The 21795-nt window shown below is 45.1% G+C and overlaps 1 protein-coding gene and 2 long non-coding RNA genes across 5 annotated transcripts; 2 read left to right on the top strand and 1 right to left on the bottom strand.

Moving 5' to 3' along the window:
* On the top strand, nt 209–21587 carry TEF (TEF, PAR bZIP transcription factor). 3 transcript variants are annotated; one of them, XM_021384183.1, is made up of 5 exons: nt 209–529; nt 10068–10391; nt 11530–11750; nt 12386–12597; nt 14508–21587. In XM_021384183.1, the coding sequence occupies exons 1-5, from the start codon at nt 427–429 to the stop codon at nt 14527–14529; spliced, it is 882 nt and encodes a 293-aa protein (XP_021239858.1). In that variant the 5' UTR covers nt 209–426; the 3' UTR covers nt 14530–21587. The 3 variants fall into 3 exon arrangements, with proteins under 3 accessions (XP_021239858.1, XP_021239866.1, XP_021239850.1); XM_021384175.1 differs by lacking the exon at nt 209–529 and adding an exon at nt 4633–4834; XM_021384191.1 differs by having other exon boundaries at nt 12386–21587.
* Nucleotides 3245–4297, bottom strand: LOC110392201. Its single transcript, XR_002434247.1, has 2 exons — nt 3976–4297; nt 3245–3892 (listed from the first exon to the last, which is right to left on the bottom strand). It is a non-coding gene; the product is annotated as an uncharacterized LOC110392201 (long non-coding RNA).
* Nucleotides 4953–8082, top strand: LOC110392195. Its single transcript, XR_002434246.1, has 2 exons — nt 4953–7230; nt 7531–8082. It is a non-coding gene; the product is annotated as an uncharacterized LOC110392195 (long non-coding RNA).

Below are 21795 nucleotides of genomic sequence, written 5' to 3'. Positions count from 1 at the left end.
GACTGTGCGCGCGCTTTTTTTTTTTCTTCACAACGTTTGTATTTATTATAACACCTTGGGAAAGAAAAGGGTGCTGCCTTTTCAAAGTTAGATAACTGGCCCAGTTCTTCGCAGTCGGATTGGCTGCGAGAAGCCCTGTAAAACCGTGCTGGCCAGCAGCCCGGCCCAGCCCTGCTAGGCTGCAAGCTATTTCCACAATTGGCCACTTCAGAGTGGGAGTGGGGGAGGTGAAGACAGCTGGGCAAACTGCATCTCCACCAGGCTGTTTCCCTTCCTCCTCGGGTTTTCTCAGCTGGAGTTATTCAGCAAAGCCCACTCCGGGTGCCTCTGAAGCCCCTTCGCGACTCCCAGGTGAGCCGGCTGCGGCACTGGCGGCCAGGCTGCTGGCCCTCCCTTGGCCTCTCTAGAGCAGCCCCAGCGCAGGACATGTCAGTCTGCAACAGCCCGGGGGGCCCCGCTGCCCTGGACTTTCCCGAAGTCCTGAAGTCCCTGCTGGAGTACTCCTTACCCTGGACCAACAAAATGACAGGTAGGATGGAAGGAATGCTTAGGGGCCTGGTTTTGTTTCTCCTTAAATTGCAGTGCGAGAAGGGGGCAGAAGTTTGCTTGCTGCAAGCTTCTCAAGAGTGCGCTTCCTCTGAGAACCCAAGTGAGCTGGGGAGTGCTGGGACTGAGCGTGGTGTGCAGCTAGGAGGAAAACAGCAGTGATGGATCGATTACAAAATCCATCAAGAGTGCTGAGCTCCTGATCCTTTTAATCTCTCTGCTCAGCTACTTCTTGGAAGGCCTCAAAGCTTTGTGCACAGAGAAGAACTGGGTACAACCCTCCGTGCTCCCATAGGAGCAACTTCCAGGATTTTTCTCCATGCTATCTAATGGTTAATGACTGCTCAGCCTCTGAACATTACGGCTCCCCAGATGTGCAGTGCCTGGGGTGGGGCAACCAGCTGGCTGATTCTGTGCAAACTTTGTGCGTGATGCTGCAGTTGTTTATTGATGGGAAGCCGGGGTACGGAACAAAGCAAACGTTGTGTCTTCTTTGCAAGAGCACTTCGGTACTCCGAGGCTTTCCCGCTCTCTGTGCAGCCTTTGAGAAAACAAATGGAAATGATCCAAGAAGTTGTTTAGTCTGTGCTTCCGCTGGGCTGACTGATTCTCTCCTGCTGGGCACGCTCCAAGCGCCCATCACATAACTCACGGACTTGATGGTTTCGGATGGGATGCCACATGCCCTTGGCAAGCTGCTTTTTGGTTGTTGTGTTGTAATGTTTGCTGCTGAGTGCGAGGGAGGTGTGTGGGAACACCTCAGCACCACACGCTCATGTCCAGGCACAAGCAAGTTGAACTCACAGAAAAGAACATCCGCTGAGTTGGCTGTTGGGCAGGGAGCTGCCAGAGGACAAGGCAGACAGCTGGGCAGTCTTGAGGGGGAGCGTGACCCAGGGTGGGAGCAGAAAAGCCAGGCCCACAGTGTAGAGGGGAGCTTTCCTTTTGCCCTGATTGTCAACAGGAAAGAAGAACACTGTGGTAGTAAAGCAGCTGCCAATACCTGCTGGAATACAGCAAACTCTATGGGAAAAGGAAAGGGGAAATACCTGTACCTTCCAGAGGCTTATTTTATCACATTGCTATGCTGCTGCCACCTGTGAGCTTGCTTGGCTCACTCTTTTGTTGAGGCTTTGACTGTTACCTGGTGTGCTTACATACCACGCAGTGTGAAGCCACATGTTGGGAGCAGGTCGTGTTTTCAGGGCTGACTGATGCCCAGGTGGAAAGCAGACCTGGCTGGGAGGAGGCAGTAATGGACAGAGGTGGCTCACGTGGCACTGAGCCTTACCGGGGATGAGCTGAAGTTTGGCTGGCTCCCTGGGACCTCTGGTCTCTACAGCCAAGTGAACTGAATTAATCCAAGGGAGGAGTGCTGGCAAGATTGGTCTGTCTGGCAAGTAGGAGTAGGGGCCGTCGGGGATCAATGATTTGCAGGGGGAATAATTTAGTTTTAACTGAATGTGGCTTATTTGGCAGCTGAGGTTGCTGTCTTGTGGCAGCTTTCCTCCTCGGTCCTGGGTCCACCCTGTCTCTTAGCATCACCTCGTGCAACCCTCAGAATTGTGATTATTATGCTGCTTCCCTCCTGAGGCCAGTGTTCCCATCACAGCCCACTTCCCACAAAGCTCAGTTCTCCCTCCTGGGTCTCCAGACCTACACACCCCTCTTCTGTTTTTGCTGGGTCTTGGCCCTCTGTCTGCAATGAGGCTTCAGACCTCCCAGCAGAGCTTGCTGAACATGTCCCACCCTGTGCTGCTTCTTGCTTGCCTCCCAGCTTCATCAAAGCTGCGCTGTTCTGCATCATCTGTCCCCAACAAAATGCCCAGCAGTGAGAGCCAAGGCCGCTGCATTCCTCTCCTCACATCTCATTGTCCCCCTCTTCCTCTTTAGCTGCAGAGCAAAATAGCAAGTGTAAAGATCCAGGCAGATCCCAACTCAACCAGGAAGGTAGAGCTGATGGAGCAATGTCCACTTTGTGCTGGCAGCAACTTGAATCTCAGCTCCCCTGAGGCAGTAAGGAAAAGCTCTTAGAGCAACCTCCCTCCTTGCTGGTGTGGCAGAGCCAACGCCTGGGCAGGGTGCTGTGAGAGGGAACCCACAGGAATGCTCCCCAGGACCTCCTGCCCTCAGGCAGAACAGCTAACACTGTGCAGGCCAAACCCTCTCCAAGCAGAGTCACGAGGCAGTGGCAGTGCAGAGTGAAACTTAGCTTCAGCAGCTACTGAGATGGGATGGAAATGGGCTGGAGAAAGAGCATGGTCAATCTAAAGGGAAAATCCCTAGAGGAAAGGCTGCTGAGTGGATGTAGCGACCTCCATTCATATGGACGTCACCCAGCAAAGTAGCTGCCATTTAGATCTTGCAGGGGGGGATGCACACAGAGCACATTCCTTGAAGGAGTTATGTACTGTACTGAGACACAGCATCATTCCCAGAGGCCTCCAGCCACAACAACAATGGAACAAAGCAACCCAGAGAGCTGTAGCTGAATGAGGAGCCTGCAGCCTGCCTCACTTTGGCCAAGTTCCCTCGCCCTATTCGTAAGAAGCTGCTGCTTCCCAGCTTTGCTAGGTTGTGTTCTTGTTAACCCTACCATTTAGCTGTTTTCTGGGCAAGGCCTTTACTGTAAGCCAGTTGCCCCCTGCCGAGCTACATGTACTGCCTCTGTCCTGTGTGGTCTGACATCTGTCTTTCATTGTCCCGTGTGAAGTGCCAACCCTCTTCCACTCTCACGATTATTTCTTCTGCCAGCTGAGCCTGGCAAGGCAGAAGGAGCCTGTGAAAGGCACGTGGCAGCCCTGGAGCACACCAGGCAATGGAGCATGACCTGTTCTGCATACTTTTGCAGCTGGGTTTATCAGCTGAAACCCCTTTGCAATGACACGTTAATCCACACTGCTCCAGTATCCTACATTAACCAAGTGCCTTTCCACATGCACCGGCATTTTGGGGGGGAGCCTCTCTTCAGCCCTGGTGCTACAGGGTGCAGATGGGGCTCTTGTAGAGGGAGGCTGTGTGCCCATTCCTCTCGCTGCTCGCAGCACTCAGGTTTGCTTCAGCCGGCCTTCTGCAGCGGGAGGCAGCAGCTGCTGACAGAAAGAGGCCTGTGGCTGTAGCGCTGTCACTTCTCTGAGCTTGCTTGTTCTGCAGAAGCTCCTCACACTCTGCTTGTGCTCTTAGGGATGAACTTGGCAAAATGTACATCTCTGCGCATTCAGAAGCTTAAATCCCAGCACAAATCCGTGCCACTGGAATAGGAGGCAGGCCCTGCCCGGTCAGACCGCTAAGGGCTGCTGAGGTCCCTCCTGGCTCCTCATGTTATATGGAGCACACAGCGGCTGCACTGCAATGTAGGGCACAGGGAGATTAAATCCAGGCCATGTGGGCACGGCGATGCCGGGCTCCAGATGGGGTATATTTAGGGACCTGTCTGCCAGCGGCGGGACCTTGCCCCACAGCAGCCACCGCTGTGACGCAGCTCCCCAGAGGCGGGCCTGGGCCCAGCGAGATCAGGGCTAGCGAGAGCAGCTCACAGCTACACCGTCTCCTCAGCCGCTAACGGTCGCCTGAGACAAGGGGGGAGAGGTGGGGGATCTCTCCCTTCTGCGCATGCGCGCCCTCGCCGCGGCAGGCACTGCTCCTCCACCGCCCACACGCACGCTCTGTCCACCCATCCCGCGGCCTTCAGGAGCAGCTGGCGGTGACGCAGCGCTCTACAGGAGGGGAGAGGGGCGTGGCCTCGCATGCTAATGAGACGCCTCAGCCTGCCCCTGCACGTGCCCCGGAGGGCGGGGGACGCGTGCCCGCGTCGGCCGCGGCGGGGCGGGAAGGGCGGAGCCTGCTGGCGAGGGCCCGCCCCTAGAGCGGCATGGACCAATCGGCGCCGCGGAGAGGGCGGGTCGAGTCGCGAGGGCTCGGGTGGGCGGCGCCGCGGCTCTCGTGAATATTGAAGCGAGAGGCGGGCGCGCATGCGCCCTCCCGCTCCAGCTGCTCGGTGTCGCTGGGTCCCCGGGTGCCGCCGCAGCAGCCTGGCGCCGCGCGCCGCGGCCGTTGGCGACCGTTGACAGCCCGCCAGGCGCCCGCCGGCTCGCGGGGAGTATGCCCGGCCGCGCCGCGCACCAGGAGGCGGCGGCGGCGGCGGCGGGAGGAGCGGCAGCGGAGCCCACGGCAGCCGGGGGGAGCGCGGGGGCCGTCGCGCAGCAGCCGGAGCAGCAGGGCCTGGCGGGGGCCTTCCCGCTGGTGCTGAAGAAGCTGATGGAGAACCCCCCGCGGGACGCGCGGCTGGGTGAGCGCGCGGGGGCGGCGGGAGCGCGCGGCACCTCAACCCTCACCCCCCCCCCTCCGTTCCCATTCCCCTCCTTCCACCAACCCCCCCCCCCCCCCCCCCCCCCCCCCCCCCCCCCCCGCTACCGCCGTCCTCCCGCCTTAGGGGCGGGCCCGGTGCGGTGTGGGGGGGGGGTGGAGATCCGGGGGGCACCCCCTGCGCCCGCTCTCTCCGCCCCGAGCCCCGCAGCGTGGTGGGGGGGTTGCGGGCGCTCCAGGTGCGTTGAGGCTGCAAGGAGCGCTTCAGGTGGGAGGGATGTAGGTGCGGGAGGCTGCCGCTGCGCCCTGGCCTCCGTTACCGCAAAGTTGGGCTGGAAGGAGCCTTCAGGTGCCTCTCTCTGGTCCCGGCCCGCTGGTGTGGGCAGAGCTGCGCGGCTCGCTCCGAGCCTCATCCCGAAGGGTGTGCCCGGTGCCTGCACCGTCCTGCCCGGCCGCGGCTCCTCTCCCCCTGCCGCTGCAGGCAGCGTTGTGCAAACAGGGGTGGTTGCAACCTTGCGCGCCGGTGGCACGCTGCTGTGCACAGTGCGGGATCCTTCCTAGTGAGGATCCCAGTGCAGATCCCTTGACGTCTTATATCATCGCACGGTACTGCGTGAACGTATTCATCTTGTGATTCTGGCAAATATTATTTTTCTCCTTTCTGCTTAAATAAATAAATAAATAAAAAGGTCAGCCTCTGATGGAGGCTTGGCCACGTTGCTATGGCACAGGATGCTGCAGTGCATCTTGATTCTCCAACGTGATGGCAGTGCTGAGGTTATTATCTTCACCCAGTACCCTTTAGAGGTGATAGAGCTATCAGAAACAATCTTAGGTGGTGTCTGAGAACTGTTGTGGTAACTAAACAGGATATGTCGACTTTGTTTTTTTTATGTCCAGCATATGGAGCTGTGAAATTTTAAAACAAATAAGAATTTCATGCCTTGCATTGTTCTAAAATTAGAAGCATTTAATTCTTTTCCCCTTACCAGATGACCCCATTCCAGCTTGGGAAGGCGCACAGCGTGACCCTCTAAAGCTTGCTAGTGGGCCTGCTGAATTCTGATTACCCCTCTCCATTCATGCTGGGATGAAGTTCACACTGTTCCCATTCTTAAATTTCTCCCTGGGCTTCCTTTAGTTCACCTTGGGCTATTTCATTTCACGCTTCTTGAAGCGTGTTGCTTTGTTTATTTTGATCTCTTGATGCTTCAATTCTTTGTATATTTGCAAGACAGAGGAAAAAGACACCTCTATTAGCAGGTAACTATTCTTAATTTTACAAAAGACTTATCAGTAGAATTGCAATGACTGACTTTAGAGGATCCTTCCTTTATTTTCTGTTCCCATACGATGCATGGATGGAGCCCAGGTGTTGAAGGTTTATTAATTTGCTTAATACAGCAAATTAGTATTTTCACCCTATGTATTTTGCCTGTTGACAGAATACAATTTGCTGTATTATTCTGCGATAAATGGTATCAACTAGCTGCAGTTGGTCCATTTATAGTCTGCGCAAGCTTCCTATGGGTTTTCCAACTGCCCTGGGTAATTTGACTACCCAGAAAGTGAGCAGGCTTTCTAATCCTTCTGAGCAACAGCAGAGGACATCCAGTTCCAACTGAATGCCATCATCTTGAATGCTCTGCCATGTACCGAGTATATGTGACAGCACTCACTGTAAGTTGTTGTTGAGCAGAGCATAAGGGTTAAATAAATAAAAAATAGTGATTAAAGAAAAAATAAGTCTGTGGAGTAAGGGAAGAGGATTAATATTTTGGAGCAGGAGTGTAGGTCTTGCCTATTAATACTGAACTGCTGCATACTCTCCAGTCCAAAGGATGCCTTAATCACCAGTTGCATTCTGCTGTGGCAGGAATGCCTCAACAAACATCACAGTAATGGGTATCAGGAATACATTACTCTATAACCTATCTTGTTGCACTGTCACAAGTAGGGCTGAAGATCTTTGGAAGAATCTACCTTAGACTATACAGCATTTTCAGTATAATTTGGCAAAATATGTTTGATGAAGGGGATCTTCTTCAAAAGCATTGGTACTGACAGTGGCCAAAACATCTGTCTTTTCTAGAGGAAAAACAATGATGTGTAATAAAGCTATTTCCAGGTTGCTAAAATGAGTGTTTCCAACTGTTTTGTGACCTGGAGTGCTCGCTTTTCATTGCCTAAATTACTTAACATAAACTAGTGACTTCTCTTAACAGCAGATGTACAGGTTAGTTAATAGGTCATAGTAGCAGAATGAGAGGACTAAATCGGACACGAGCTTTCAGCTGCAGAACTACAGTCCAGATTTACCAGGGTGACCTTGAATCACTGCAAATGGAGCCTCTTAGGATACTGCAGCTCTGCTGTCAGGTAATACCTGTTTACACTATAAATATCTTCAGAGAATTAATGTTTCAGGTCCCTGTGCTGGGGCAGGCGGAAACTTTCACCTCAAGATGCAAGAAGTTAATTAGTGTTTCATTAGATATTGTGTACCCAGCAGGATGTTGTGCAGCAGGAAATAAAGATTAAATGAATTGAAAGAAAGCCAGTGGGAAAATGTCAGTGTAAAAATGGTCATACAACAGTTCTATCTTTTTATGCGTCATATTTGAAATACACGGGCACTCGATATGCCTGCTAACGGCTGCTATTTTAATTTTGTTTCAGATATTGCTGCTAGAAGTGAGGGTGGAGAAAGAGACAGCATAGCTAAACAAAGACGACACTGGGGACTCGGTGCTTGTCCCATTCTCAACATGTAGCAAAAGGAACTAAATCAGGTGGTCCCCTCATGTGAAGAAAGAATCTAATTTGATGTGAGCTGTGAGCCAGGGACAGTAGCAGGAGGAAGTTGGAAGGACTGCAGTCTTTTTGGGGTACTAAAGTACAGCAGGATGGTGGTGCACATCTAAGAGGCTCTGAAAGCTGTTAAAAGAGCCACACATGCCAGCAGTATGGCATCTATCTTCTGGGGGGGGAACACAACAACAACTAAGCTTTGTATTTGGTCTACTGGTCACCAAAAATTTATCTTCTGTGTTTGAGGTGTTGCGTTAAATGTTGCAACACCCACGCGCTACTGGCTTGTATTAAGACTTGCATAGTTTATAATGGAATACTGTTGTTAAGAGTAAGGGATGATTTTTTGTTGCTGACGCTTTGATTCAACATTTACAAGTTGTTAATCATGTTGATAAAAATAAAGTGATATATAAAGAAGCCATTATTGTCACTTGCTTTTGTTTTGGTGATGTCCTTATTACAGTATTGTACACAACCTCCAGTACAAATCCAGGTGGTTGTGTTGGGCAATATGCAAACGTTATGGAAATGCACTATCTTAGATTCAAAAGCTGGATGTAAAATGGCTGTTCTGATTTGGTGGAGTGTGCTTTACTAGTGACGTCATCTTTATATGTGAAACAGAGCAGACACCATTTTTTTTTTTTTACTTGCTTCAAGTAGGAGCTGTTTTAGAACATTCAGTCAGTTTGGATCGTGACTGTTAACCTGAATATTTGCTTTGCCTGGGAAAAGGTAGGAAAGCTAGTGAAGGAATTTAGAGCAGGGATAGATGTTGGGATGTGGAAGTTCAGAGGCAGCGCTGTGAAGTTGTGAGGGGAGCACCCCATAGCTGCAAGGAGATGATGTTAACAAAGCTCAGATTTTACATGCCCTTTAGGTACTTACTGTTAGTCCCAAGTCTGTAGCTGATAAGTATTTTCTTATATGTTTAGATTAGTAACTATCCCTTGTATAAAATGTTCAGAGTGTGGTAGATGAAAACGATAATTTATTTTGTATGGCAGTGCTGTTCTTTAAGCCATAAAAAGCTCTTTCAGTCTCAGTTCCGTCTCAGCTAAGGCAGTGGTGGAAGGAATGCCAGTTTTATCAAATAGGCCTTATATAAATAGGCTTTTCTGATTTAGAGCACAGTTTCAACCACACTCCCACCTCGATGAAGTAGAATACTCCTTTAGGATATTTTAGCCCGTCTAGAATATCCTATTGCCAAGGGCTTGTGCGTTTTGTCAGGCTGATGTGTGTGGATGCTGGAGACCCACACTGCTCCAGCGTACATTCCTGCAGCCCTTGTTCCCTCAGAGTGGATATTTATCTGTTTCTTTGATAAGATGCAGTTCCCAATTGATAGGGCTGCACCTGGTGACTGTTGCTTTTGATGGCAGTGCTGGCTCAAGTAGTCCCTGCCCTAGCACTGCTTCTGCAATGCTTCCTTGCAGTACTGGTAGAACTGCGTGGCTATGTGGAGAACTGGATCAGGAACAGAACTTGGATTTTTTTTTTTTGGCCAATTTATTTTTATCTCTTTAAGTTATGTAATTATTCCATAATTTGAGTTTTCTGCTTGGATTTTGTCCCAGACAGTTGTTAAGATTCAGTAGCTATGGGGAATGTAGAAACAGCCATTTTTCAGTGTTATATGCTTTGTAGCGTAGTAAATGGAGAGCTCATCAGTCTTTTCTGTCTTGGGGGTGGGGATGTGGGAGTACGCCTTATCAGACATCTCCCCAAAGAGTAAAAATTGTGTGTAGGTACACCGAGCTATCTACAGTGAACAGCATTTGGAGCTATTACTTTGTGTGGACATGCTGAGTCATTTTAGAAAGGAGCGCATCTAAAATACTGAACAATAGTGGTCCAGGTCTCTGATGTGCAGTGGACCCTTCTAGCTGATTTTCAAATGTGATCTGAAAACCCTTATTTACTTCTGAATATCTATCTAAGCAAATCTTCTGCACCTTCTTTCCGTTGTGCATAGAATAAACTATTCTGCTCCCTCAGAGTTCTCTTAATGGCTTCTGCTGTAGTTCTGTGTCAGGACATTCACTTCCCCATCTTCCAGGACGAGTCAGAAAAAAAAAAGATGAACCCCCAACAAGAAAATCAAACTATTTTGCAGTGACTAGTGAATGATAAGCTAGACGCAGTATTATGTTGCACTTAGGTGAGTTATCACAGCAGAGTTACTGATCTTCAAGGCTACTCAACTGTTGTCCAGCCCTAACAGGGAGGCAAAGCCCTCCATACTGAGCTGCATATGAATGTCGCCTTTCAACATCTGCATTTCCAGATCATGTCTTGAGGTAGAAATATGGTTTTCTGAGTTTCTTTCCATGGGATTTTTGCTAAAAAAAAAAAAAAAAATGCTACAACTCGTGCAGTGACCTACTTGTATCTTTCAGATAAAGAGAAGAAGATAAAGCTTGAGGAAGATGAGGCGGCAGCTGCCAGCACTATGGCAGTCTCAGCTTCCCTCATGCCACCTATCTGGGACAAAACTATTCCTTACGATGGAGAGTCTTTCCACCTGGAGTACATGGATCTGGATGAATTTCTCCTAGAGAATGGAATTCCTTCCAGCCCTACTCACCTGGATTTGAACCAGAATCCGCTCATGCCTGTGGCTAAGCTGGAAGAAAAGGAGCCAGCCAGTGCTTCCACTGGTTCTCCTGTGTCTTCGTCATCTACTGCGGTCTACCAGCAATCTGAAGCAGCCTCCAGCACAGGTAGATGGAATTGTTTTGATTTTTCTGCTATCAACAGGTGCCTCTTCAGATCCAAGAGGAGACGTGCTAACCCATTGGTGTTTGCTGTGTCGGGTCAAGTAACATAAAACATGCTCAGCATAGCCCATGTGTCAATTCATGAAGGTGCTGCCTCTCGTCTTCCTCAGTCTCCTTACTGGAAAAATTAGTCAGTGTTTACACGTATGCAGTCTTTCTCTTTTGAAATCAGTGGAGCTGGAATGCCAGCATGAAGAATTTACTTTCTTAATGTTGCTTATTTGGTGGGAAACTGGGTGTGTTACAAATTTAGCTGCTCAGGTTGTCTTCTAATAGATTTGATAGTTTGTGCCAAGTCGCTTGTACTGCCTTGGTAGCTTGGTTTGTTCTTCAAATAACAATGCTTAACTGGAAAAGAAGTAAATAACAAAGCAGCCTTTCCTTGCTGGCCTGTGAAACTGGAGAAATGACTTTTGGAAAAGGTCTATTAATGGTATGGTTTGATATTTGGTGTTGCTTTGAAGAGGGAATGAAGGCACAAAAAACCCAAAACTATGTACTTAAATGGTACTAAGAGACTTCTACTGCACTGACGTTACAAACTTCATAAACTTGATTGCTAAGTGATAGATAAATGTGACAAAGTTCATGTGAACACTGTGTCAGGCAACTTGTTGGGACAGTTCTGTTCCCACGTGGCAAGGAAGTAGCATGTAATTAAATTTGTACCAAATCTACACTTGTTTAGTCCTTTGGAAATGCGACTGTCTTACCTTTGAAGGACTTAGGACTCCAGTGTTTGGGGAAGCTTTTTTCTCTGAAGTTTTCAAAGTCACAGATCTCAGGCCTATAAAAGTTCCATACTTAGAAACGCTTGCTGTAGCAATGCTAAATGTGCTCAAGTGCACAAAGGCTTCGAGGAAGTCTTAGCTTTTGTCCCACACCTGTCTACTCATGTCTGTTAGTCTGGCAGATGTTCCTGGAACTTGTATCACAGTGGACACAGAGTACCAAGCACTGCGTTAGAGGAATATCGGATAGTACTATTAAATGCTAGCCGCAACAATAGAGGCATCCAGCTTGGCTTCTGAGTTAATTCTCTTCATCCTGCTGAATGTGTTGCAACTTCTGTTTTTACCAGAATCCCCACCGCAAAATGAGAGAAATACACCCAGCCCCATTGATCCTGACTGTGTAGAAGTTGAGGTGAATTTTAACCCTGACCCTGCTGATTTAGTGCTGTCCAGTGTGCCTGGTGGTGAGCTTTTCAATCCTCGCAAGCACAAGTTTACTGAAGAGGACCTGAAACCACAACCAATGATTAAAAAAGCAAAGAAGGTTTTTGTCCCAGATGAGCAAAAGGTAACAGATTTATTACTGCAGACTTCTCTAGGCTGTGATCAAAAATTTTCACCCTTTGACCAAACACTCACATATAAAGGTAACATGCTATACGTACGTGATTGGGAGAAAGCACTGCCGAGAATAGAACTGGCAAGTGAACTGCTGTTCTTGCTGTTTTGCTGGTTTAGTACCATCAGATAATTACCAGGCAGGAGCAACTTAAAATGGTATACACAAAAATTAGAAGAACTATCAGGTCACATCCTCATCAGCTGCACTTGGGAGGCCAGTGTATGTATTTGCCCGGCATTATGCCTGATCTAGCTTTAAGCAGGCAAGAAAACAGGCTGTTTTACTTGGAAGTTAATTCCTGAATTGAAACTAAGTAAAGGGCACATTTCAGTTGGACAACTTAGTAGCCAAGTCTTTTATTCTCCCTAGTTCTAGCAGTGTATCTTGTTTATGCTAAAACTCATGTGTGATCACGAGATCTTACGGTACTCTGTTGGCTATATTTTAGTGTCTGAGCCTTGCAAACCAATGAAGGAAGTTCTTGAGTATGGCATGTAGTGTGAGTGTCATTATGCTGCAGAGGTGTTTATTTGATACAAAACGTCAGGTTGGCATCTTTTTTTTTTTTCTTTTTGCTACAGGATGAAAAATACTGGACAAGGAGAAAGAAGAACAATGTGGCAGCAAAGCGTTCCCGTGATGCTCGACGATTAAAGGAGAATCAGATCACGATTCGGGCAGCCTTCCTTGAGAAAGAGAATACGGCCCTGAGGACGGAGGTTGCAGAGCTGCGCAAGGAAGTGGGGCGATGCAAGAACATTGTTTCTAAATACGAGACCAGATACGGACCCTTGTAAGCACACCCCTTTTCCTTGTTAGGGCTCCTTGTTTTAGCCTCTTAGACTTCTCTGCCTTCTGTAGAGACTCTCAGAAATAAAGTTGGTGGAGGCTTTGCCATTTTGCATCTATTAAAAAAAAAAAAAAATGTTGGCACAATATTCAGACACTTTTCCTGATTATCATGTTGCCCAAAACCCTAGTGTCCATATTTACAACTTTAGCACTAATAGAGCACTTTCTGATGTCATATGAAAGAACAGATTGTCCTGTCCAAAGGAATATGTATGGATTCCTTGTGACTGGACAGACCTTTTGCTTTCTGTTCTAATCTTCTAATCTCCCTTTTTTAAATGGAGGAAAAAAAAAAAAAAAAGCAAAGACCAGAGTCCCCTAGGCTCTTTTCTTTTTCTTTCTTTTTTTTTAAAGAAACTCCTACTCTTTTGTACCTGTGTGCCACCTCCCTGCCCCAGTCAAATCGTAAAACATAATTTTAAGATGTTGCTGTGCAGCATCGTGAAGTTTTCCTCTCCCATTTAGAGGCACTAGAAAGCACTCTCTTCCTGTTGAAGAGGAACAGGGAATCTTTAGGACAGGGAAATATTCAATCTCTTGTGGAAACTGAGATCTCTACCTTAAGCATTATGAAAACTACAATCAGTGCAGTGTTGATAAAATACTGCTCAAACCTCTTGATAGGCTCTAATTTTGGATAGCTTCCAGGAGCCTAGAATAGAAAGCAGTAGGGGATCTCTAACTGTACAGATGACTACAGAATAGTTTGATGTGGGTTTTATGCTGTAATCCTACCACCACCCCTCCTTTTTTGTCCCCTAAGGAGACACTACTTTCTTGAATTGCTGATGAAGCAGCATATTCATTGTAACTGAGGAGTAAGGGAGATAGTGTCACTTAGAAAAAGAGGTCTGCCTCCTTACGCTGAATTTGAGGCCCATCTATTAAGGAATTGCTTTTAAAATTTTTACAAACAAAACATCTTCTTCCAAAGCATGAGAAACAGAGAAACCAGCCACTGTTACTTTGTTGCACCTTACCTGTTGTACAAAGATTTTGTTTGGGTTTTTTTTGTTGTTGTTTTGGTCCTTTGCCTCCTGAATATTCTATGGAACAAGCTACCAATAGTACACCTCCATATCTCTTGTGTAGCAATGTATCTGGACTTTCTGTGCCCTCTGCTGGTTCTCTCTCTAGCATGCTTCTTGATAGAAAATTAATATACAAAACTTGCCCTCTTGAAAATAATCCATTCTCAGCACCAAGTGCTGCCTCAACAGTATGTGCTGCTAAAAGAGAAATATGTTGCGTGTGATGTTGGGACCTTCTCCATGACCTCCAACTGCGAGAACCAGAAGCTTTAACAGAAGTATTTGTCTGGAAGTTCCCTTCTAGACAAGAGGAGCTATCTTAAGATAGCAGCTATGTCAGAACTTCTAAGCTATGTTTCCTGGGCTAATGCTTCTGTTAGGGAGTAAACGAGGTAGAAAATGTTGAGGATAGTTTCGTTTCCCTCTTGAAATCTGAAAAGAATGTTGAGGGAAATGAAACAGAGGTTCTTTTCTGTACTAAAGACTTTGTGCCTAGCTTGTCTTTTAAACATAATGGAGGAATTAGTATGAATTTAAACCAATTGTGTGTCGACTTCTTAAGGAAGTGGAGAAGCAGGGTAATCCAGTACAGTTAAAGTAAATGTACGCTTTGATCTCTCTCCCCCTCTTTTATGTTCTAATTTGACCAGAATGTCTCTTCATACCTCATACCGTGTTGGTCTGATTTCTTTCAAACATGCTAAAAATTGTCACCCTTTCTGCAGGGGATTTGCGTTCACAGGGTGGTGTGTGGTGGTGGTGATGGTGGGAAGTATATTATAAATAAATTGTCACACTTAACACTTTGCTTTGTTTAAAGTGACTTATCTGATTCCGAGTGATGCAACTTTAAAGACTTTTAAAAACAAAGAAACTAAAAAGCACACATGAATCGCCAGTCTTCAGAGTGAGCAGTGAAATCTTTGAGGTGTCCCAACACAACTGACGATGACCCTGCCTGCCTGCTTGCCTGCAAGTACCCCATCTGAACTACCCAGGGCTGGGCATGATGAAAAGTGCAAAGTCTCCTTAATTCTGTATATGGCTTTCTTATCTGTCTTTCTCACTGTAACTATGAACTACGATAAGCTTACTTACTGGGGTTTCGTCGAGATGCTCAAAGTTCATGTTTCGAAGTCTGTTGACAGCCTGTGTGAGTAGTGACTGTTTTGGCACTCGAGTGGAAGAAAATAGAGAGATTTAAATGGAAGTGTCTGTATATATTAAGAACTGCTATATTTTAAAACTTCTTTCCCCTGCAGTAGAATAAGTTGTACCTAATGCTGCAGCTCGCTTCTGGTACAGCATAGTATCTTGTGGAGTATTGTGAGTACAGAATCAAAGACACCAGGAAATCAGCAGTTTGTGATGTGTAAGGCTTCCGGTGCAGAGTAATACAGCAGATGTATTGAAGCAATCCAGAAAGCGCCCTAGTGTGCTATACGAAGACTTGTAATAACTATCTATCAAACAACCTGTGTAACACAAAAACACTGCTGTAACCTCTGCCTTTTCTTTTTTTTCAAGGCTTGCATTCTTTAATGGTATCTCGCTGAAACGAGGTCTATTCTGTTACGAGTTAGCAGTTGTGGACAAGGTGCTAGTCTGATCCCCATGCCTTTGGCAGTTTAAGACTACCAAGTGAGTATTAGTGCCAGCAAAACAATGGCTGTGAGCTGCTATACTGCAGTTTTCTCTCTCTTGACTACGTGAGAACTGCAGTGGCAAAAGAGTACTTAATCTGTTTGACAAATCTGAAACAGCTAATGACTTTGCAGAGGTACAGTGGACACCTTAAGTACCAAGACCCTTCCTTGTGCTGGTGTGGGAGAGTAGGTGAAAGCTTAGGCAGACTGTGGGGATGTTTATTGTGTGCAGAGGATGGGGAAAGTAGGTGGAAGTTCATTTGTAATAGCTTCATCAGCCAAACAAGAGTCTACCTTTATGTTGAGGAAGGTTAAGAGCTATACTTAAGTGGGAAGAACAAGTACTTACTTTCTGGGAAAGTAGCACAGAGCTGTGCTGAAGCCTGTAAGACAGGAGTGAATGTTTGGTGTATTTGTGCCTGGAGAGGGATGAACAGCACACACCTCAAGAGAAATAATCTGAAAAGCTTTCAGAAGCACAAGTGCCTGAGTTACAAGGCACAGCTAGTTACCAGCAAAGCCTGACACAATATTGAGCAAGTATTCTGAGTTAGCATTTATCCAAGAGATACCACTCTTCAGAGCAGAAAGGCAAAGAGAAAAAGATGCAAGGCAGCACATAGTGTTGTACCTTCACTTAAAAAATAGAAATTAAAATCCAGAGTTTGTAACTATTTTTTTTTGAAGGCGTAACCTTTATAAAGGGCAGGTACATTAAATGTGCTTATTGACCTGTTACTTGTAAAGGATCATGTTCTGGAGTGGAGAAAGTACTTTTTAACTTTCGCTAGTTACAAAATTTTACTGAGTGCACAATCATAGTTTGTGATTCTGAGGTGGTCTCTGAGTATCCTCAGATGGATGAATAGCTTAGCTCTGCGTTGCTGAAATGTCAGCATATATCACTACCCATAGCAAATATTGCAGATTTGAATGGGTATTTTTGGTATGTGCTGTTTTTTTTTTCTTTATTTTGGTGATACTGACAGCATGTAAATATAGCAACTCTTTTTCCATTTATCATTTCTACATTTTCAGTTGGCTTTGGCTATTCTTGAAAGTCATGCTTCCTGCTTTAATCAAAGAATATTGTAACCGGGCAAGGAGTTGCTATCCTTCATTGGGTCTTGTTGTCTTACTGCTTTAGGAGCATGTTTTAAATGCCTATCCATTGTATACAGAACTTGGTTTTGCAGTATGCCACGCTATTTTAACAGCAAAATAGTGAGAATAGTCTGTGCAATTCTATTTCTTCCTGTCGTATCAGAAGTTTATACAATGGAAACTAACAGTGAATGATACGTTTTTTTTTCTCTTTCAGAGAAGACTGTTAGTAAATTCATGTGCTTCCCTGTAGAATAGCGCGTATCTGCACATCCTGTTTCATTTGTGTTGCAAAACTGGAAAATCACACTTCAGGATAAATGTAGCTGATCTTCTATAGTTGGAGATCTTTTTGTTAAGAATCAACATCTTCAAAGGTAGATGAGAAGGTAATAACTACGAAAGGAGTGTACGCATTGCCAGACAGCAAAGTGATGTGCAGTGCTGATTTCCTTTCACAGTTTTTGCCATCTCAGGAAGTTGAGCTTACTGCTTTGGAGCGTTGTGCTCCTTTCAGAAAGATCAACTTACCATCTTGTTTCTTTGATAAGGATGACTATCCTATTTGTAAGTGATAGCTTGGATTCATTTTCCATAGCGATCAGAAGACCAATATTCTTTGAGCTCAGTCTGTGTGTTAAAAGATGCTGAATTGACGCTGTTAGTGTCTGAAGTTCTCTAACCTTGGAATGTGCTACGCAGAGGCTGTAAGTGTGCCTAATGCCAGTATACCCCATTGCATCCATAAAGGGACCATCTCCAAGGGGAGGGGATAAAGGGAGTGAGTGCATCTTGGAGCATCACTGCAGGGATTGCCATTAAGGGGAGTGGTTTTTGACAGCTCTACATTCATGAAGAAATAGATTGAAATCAAACAGCCATTGCACAGCACTAGCTTTCAAGGCGCATAAACTGTTGATATCGGCAATCGACTGTTGTCTTACTCTACAGAAAAATTGGCAATGAATAAGTGATGTACAAAACTTATTGCAGTACTGCTTTTGTACACGGCCTTCTAATCCACACAGTTACATTTCCATGTAGTGATGCATTTTGGTACTTAAAAAGTCCCTAGAACTTTATTCTTTCACCTGTTGCCAAGATCTGCTCCCAGTGAAGCCAGTAACAAAGATCTCGTTAACTTGTGTAGGAAAAAGTCTTTGTTCTGATGTGGTGGGCATCAAGCTTTAAGCAAGCTCTGGAGCCGTGGGTGTATTTGCGTTGCTCTGGAGCACTCTGTGCTGGGATCAGGTGGATGTATCTTTGATTGCAGGTGTCATGTTGATAAACGGATCCTTTCACTTATTTGTTCACACAATTTTGATGTTCAAACTGTCTGAAATCCTTCCCCTCCCTCCCCCGCCCCTGCATGGACAGGGTAAAAAACGTACTATAAACTTGTGCTGGGAGAAGGAATGGTTTTTGTTGTGGCTTTTTCTTGTTTAGTTGTTTCTTTTCTTAGAGAAGAATGTTATGTGGCTTTCTCCAGTTCTTTTGGTAACGTTTTATGTAATTTCTGACAATTTTCCTTTTCCCTGCTGTGCTTTTTGAAAGCCCAGGGTATTACAGCTGTCAAAATCACTTTCAGTGTTATCTGCAGGATTGCTACTGATTTTCACAAATGTGTTTCAGGTTGAGGGGTGTAGTGGAAGGCCAGCAGTAACAACTCAATAAAACATTGTGTGGGAATTTTTTTTTTTTGCAAAAATAATGGACTTGCACAGAAGAGAATATTGCTGCTTCAGCCATGTAAGCCTCTTCAGGATAACATGGCTTTGTTCCTTGTGATCGGATGCCTTCATTTTTAGTGAGAGTGAAGGTATCTTGCGCCCTTTAAAACCCAGATAGGATTTAATTTGTCCTTTCTGTTTTAGCTGATAAGCAGAAGATAAGAAATGCAAATTTATCTTAATGCATAAATCTTTTTGTTTCTTAGTAATCTACATCTAAATCCTAAAGCAGCAAAATAAATTTGTCGGTGCTGTTGTTTTTGCCTTTGCAGTACTGCAAGATACTGGCTAGCTTTCTAGATTTTCAGCTAATTACTCTGATCTGTATAGCTGCCACTGTAACAGGGCAAAGATGGATAAATTCATGACAAAAGATTGGGAAGGTAGAAAGAGTAAGCTTAGCTTCTGTGGAGATGCTAACGTAATGCTAATTGAAAAACTGCAATGATTTAATTCTCGATAACGCAGATTTGTTGTACAAAATGTTAATTTTTAGCTTGAGAGTATGCTGTCCCCTAGTAAGACCCTTCTGGAATGCAGATTTCTTCAAGTGGAAGCAGCAGCAGGGGAAAGAGAATGCTTTGAGGAAGGCACATATGTAGATAAACATAAAAATGCCTGACAAGTAAAGCAGAAAATGAAAGTGGGGAAAACAGAGTACCACAAGGTGCTGACCCAAATTAGACTGCTGAAACCGAAGCCTCGCTGTTTACATTCTACAGCGGTTTGGATCCCCATCCTACAGAAGATTGTTTAGGTTTTAGGAAACTTGTTTAGGTTTTGGAATCTCCTTTTCTTGATCTCGTGTCCACAGTTCAGAATGAAGTGAAAGGAATATAGAGATGGGGGGGAGAGAGTTACCGCAGAAAGGCATGAACAAATAGCTACTGCTTGAACTGAGTGTGCTGTTGTGCCCAGACTTGACCTGCCCATGTGAACTGATAGTGCTGTGTCATGAAGAAATTACTATCTTAGGCCCCAATGTTTTAAGACCTCGGTTCTGCGTGGGATGAGCCCTGTGTCTGTAGAGAACCGCGTGGACTTCACAGGATCTGTTTTTGAGTGTGAAGCTCTGCCCAGGCGGTCGGCTGCAGAACTGTGTCCTTAACACCACCAGTTGTAGCTATAAGGCTGTTTGTATTCAGTGTAATTTGGGTGCCTGTTACATAGCCAAAACCCTTGTTACGTCATTTTCCCAACTAAGGCATGAGCAGAAGCCCTTTGCTGTACAACACCTGTAAAAATGTACTTCACATACATCTAGTAAATTAAGGCATGTGATTTTTGGTCTGTGGGTCTCAACAAACTTTGCTCGTGTACCTGCCTGAATGTTTCCTTAGATCTGCAGCTGTGTCTCAGCAAGAAGGTATGCCGGCATTTGTTTTCCCCAGGGAGCACAATAGCAGCTCTTATCTGTCACGCTGCAGGTGACCGCTTGCTGCTGGCCAGGACCGTGGAAGGATGCATCCTCTGCACTTTTATGTGAAGTTGTCTCAAATATGGTGATTAACATGACTATTGAAATACTGTATTTTGTATAACTTAGAACGTGTAAATACACTTTTAAAACTGATCTGTTCTATGAAGTAATAAATAAGTGCTTCCATTGTAATTCCTGAATATTGTTAATGCTTCATGTAGCTTGATTTGGGACTATTTTTTTTTTTCCTAGAGAACTACAGAAATCAAAACCAAGATTGATGTTGTGGAATTCTAGTCTAGTTGTGATGCTTTCTATCAAGACAAAATGTTTAAAAAAAAAAAATGAGCTACTTAAGCAGAGAAACTGAGAATTGGAGGGAACTGATTCTTTTCCAGTCTTTCTTTATTAACGGTAGTCACCGATGACACTAGTAACTGTATTCTTCCCACCCCATTAGCTGAGCAATTAATGTTGTTGTTTGTGAGTAGCACTTGAAAAGTGGCAATGTTAAACAATTCATAACACTTAGTGATTGAGGAAAATGAAAGGGTGTTGTTTTTTTTTTTTTAACTGTTCTCTCTTTTGGCTTGAACAGATCTGTCTCCAGCCTTCAGCCAGACTGCAGCAAGTTGCAGTGAAACAATGAGTGGCTGTTACTGAAGCTTGTTTGTAACCTAGATAGCCTACATCTCTATTAGATGCATTACGTACATAGATGACATGGGTACCCTGTCTTGGTTTTGGAGAGGGAAAGTAATTAACAAGTTGAGGTTTTGCTGGATGCTGCACAGCTGGAACTCATCAGCTTTCACCACCTGTTCTATCTTGTGTTAAAAGAGAAACAGCGATGGAGTGAGATGGATTGATGGTTGGACTAGATGATTTTACAGGTCCCTTCCAACCTTAATGATTCCAATCACAAGCAGTCCGTTAAGAAACACCAACACTTGTTTTATGAGGGGGTGCGGAGACCGGTCCGTTGGTCTTCAGCTAGGAGATCAGCCTGTGATAAGAACCTCTCCAGCCATAAAATAACTTCTTTGTCTTCGATGCTGTCCTGGAACAGTCTTTATCTGGTATCAGCTGCTTCTGTAGTGTTCCATAAACAACAAAGCTACAGCATCTTTTGTAGCGAGCACAGATGATCTCTTCTTCCACCCCCCACCCATGTCTCTAGGCTATAAAATAGCTAAGCATATGTGCAGGGTGTTCAGAAAATTCTGTTCTTGTAAGGCTTTTTCAGAGACATTCAGTTTGAACTAAATAGCTAGAGGGAACTCCTATCTACTATATTTGGCCTAAAATCCTGTTTCCTCTTGGATATAAATATTTTATTTGGCTTTGTATGTGGCACTGATCTGTCCCAGCCATTCGATGGGATGGATGATAAATCTGCCCAGTATTTATATGAGAGACAGATGAACCTTAGTTTTACGACGTGCTAAGTTGTCTAATCTCTTGGATGCCTACTCCTTGAGGTTGTCTAAATAATTCCTGTAAACGTAGCTGCTTTTCAGAGCAGTCCGTGAAGTGCATTTGAGATCATTCTGGCTGAAAGATTCTATAGAAACAAAAGAAATAATGAGGATTGTGTAGTGGCTGGGTAAAGCTGTATCGCCATAAATGGTTTTAATTTATAGATGAATCTTCTGTCCCAAACCACTTATTTTGTACATAAACCTACACACTCTTGGCAGCTGATAGGGGAAAATAAAGGTGCTTAAACAGCAATCAAATGAAGAAAGGGCATTTCACTGTTGCAGAGTTGGTATTATTTTATATTTCCATTTATTACACTTTTTAAATTGTATAAACCACAGATTTGAATTCTCAAAGTCTTCAGCTTGGATTTTGTGAGTAGTTTCAATCCTCTCACCTCTCTGCTCATAACTGGTTTTTAAGAAAAATAAAAGCTTTTGTTTAAAATGTAAAATTTTGACTGTATTAAATTCTGTTAGTACCCTTCCTTTTTAAGAAATAAAAAGTATATTCCACTACGCAGAGGTCCAGTAGTTTTGTTCTCTAGATAGGAATCTGTGTGCTGTACCCTTCAGCTGCCAGCATTACACCTGCAGCTTGCACTGAAGTTGGTAGATGCTGAAGAGCTGATTGCCTTCTGTGATCCCATTGCTGCTCCCATGTGTTAACTATTAGGTGTGCAGGTAACTCCTATCCAGCTCTCCTTTTTTTTTTTTTTTTTTCTGA

Source organism: Numida meleagris, chromosome 1, assembly GCF_002078875.1.
Source record: "Numida meleagris isolate 19003 breed g44 Domestic line chromosome 1, NumMel1.0, whole genome shotgun sequence".
Taxonomy (NCBI): Eukaryota; Metazoa; Chordata; class Aves; order Galliformes; family Numididae; genus Numida; species Numida meleagris.
The sequence above is the reverse complement of the archived record's forward strand: the minus strand, read 5'-3'. Positions and strand labels throughout refer to the sequence as shown.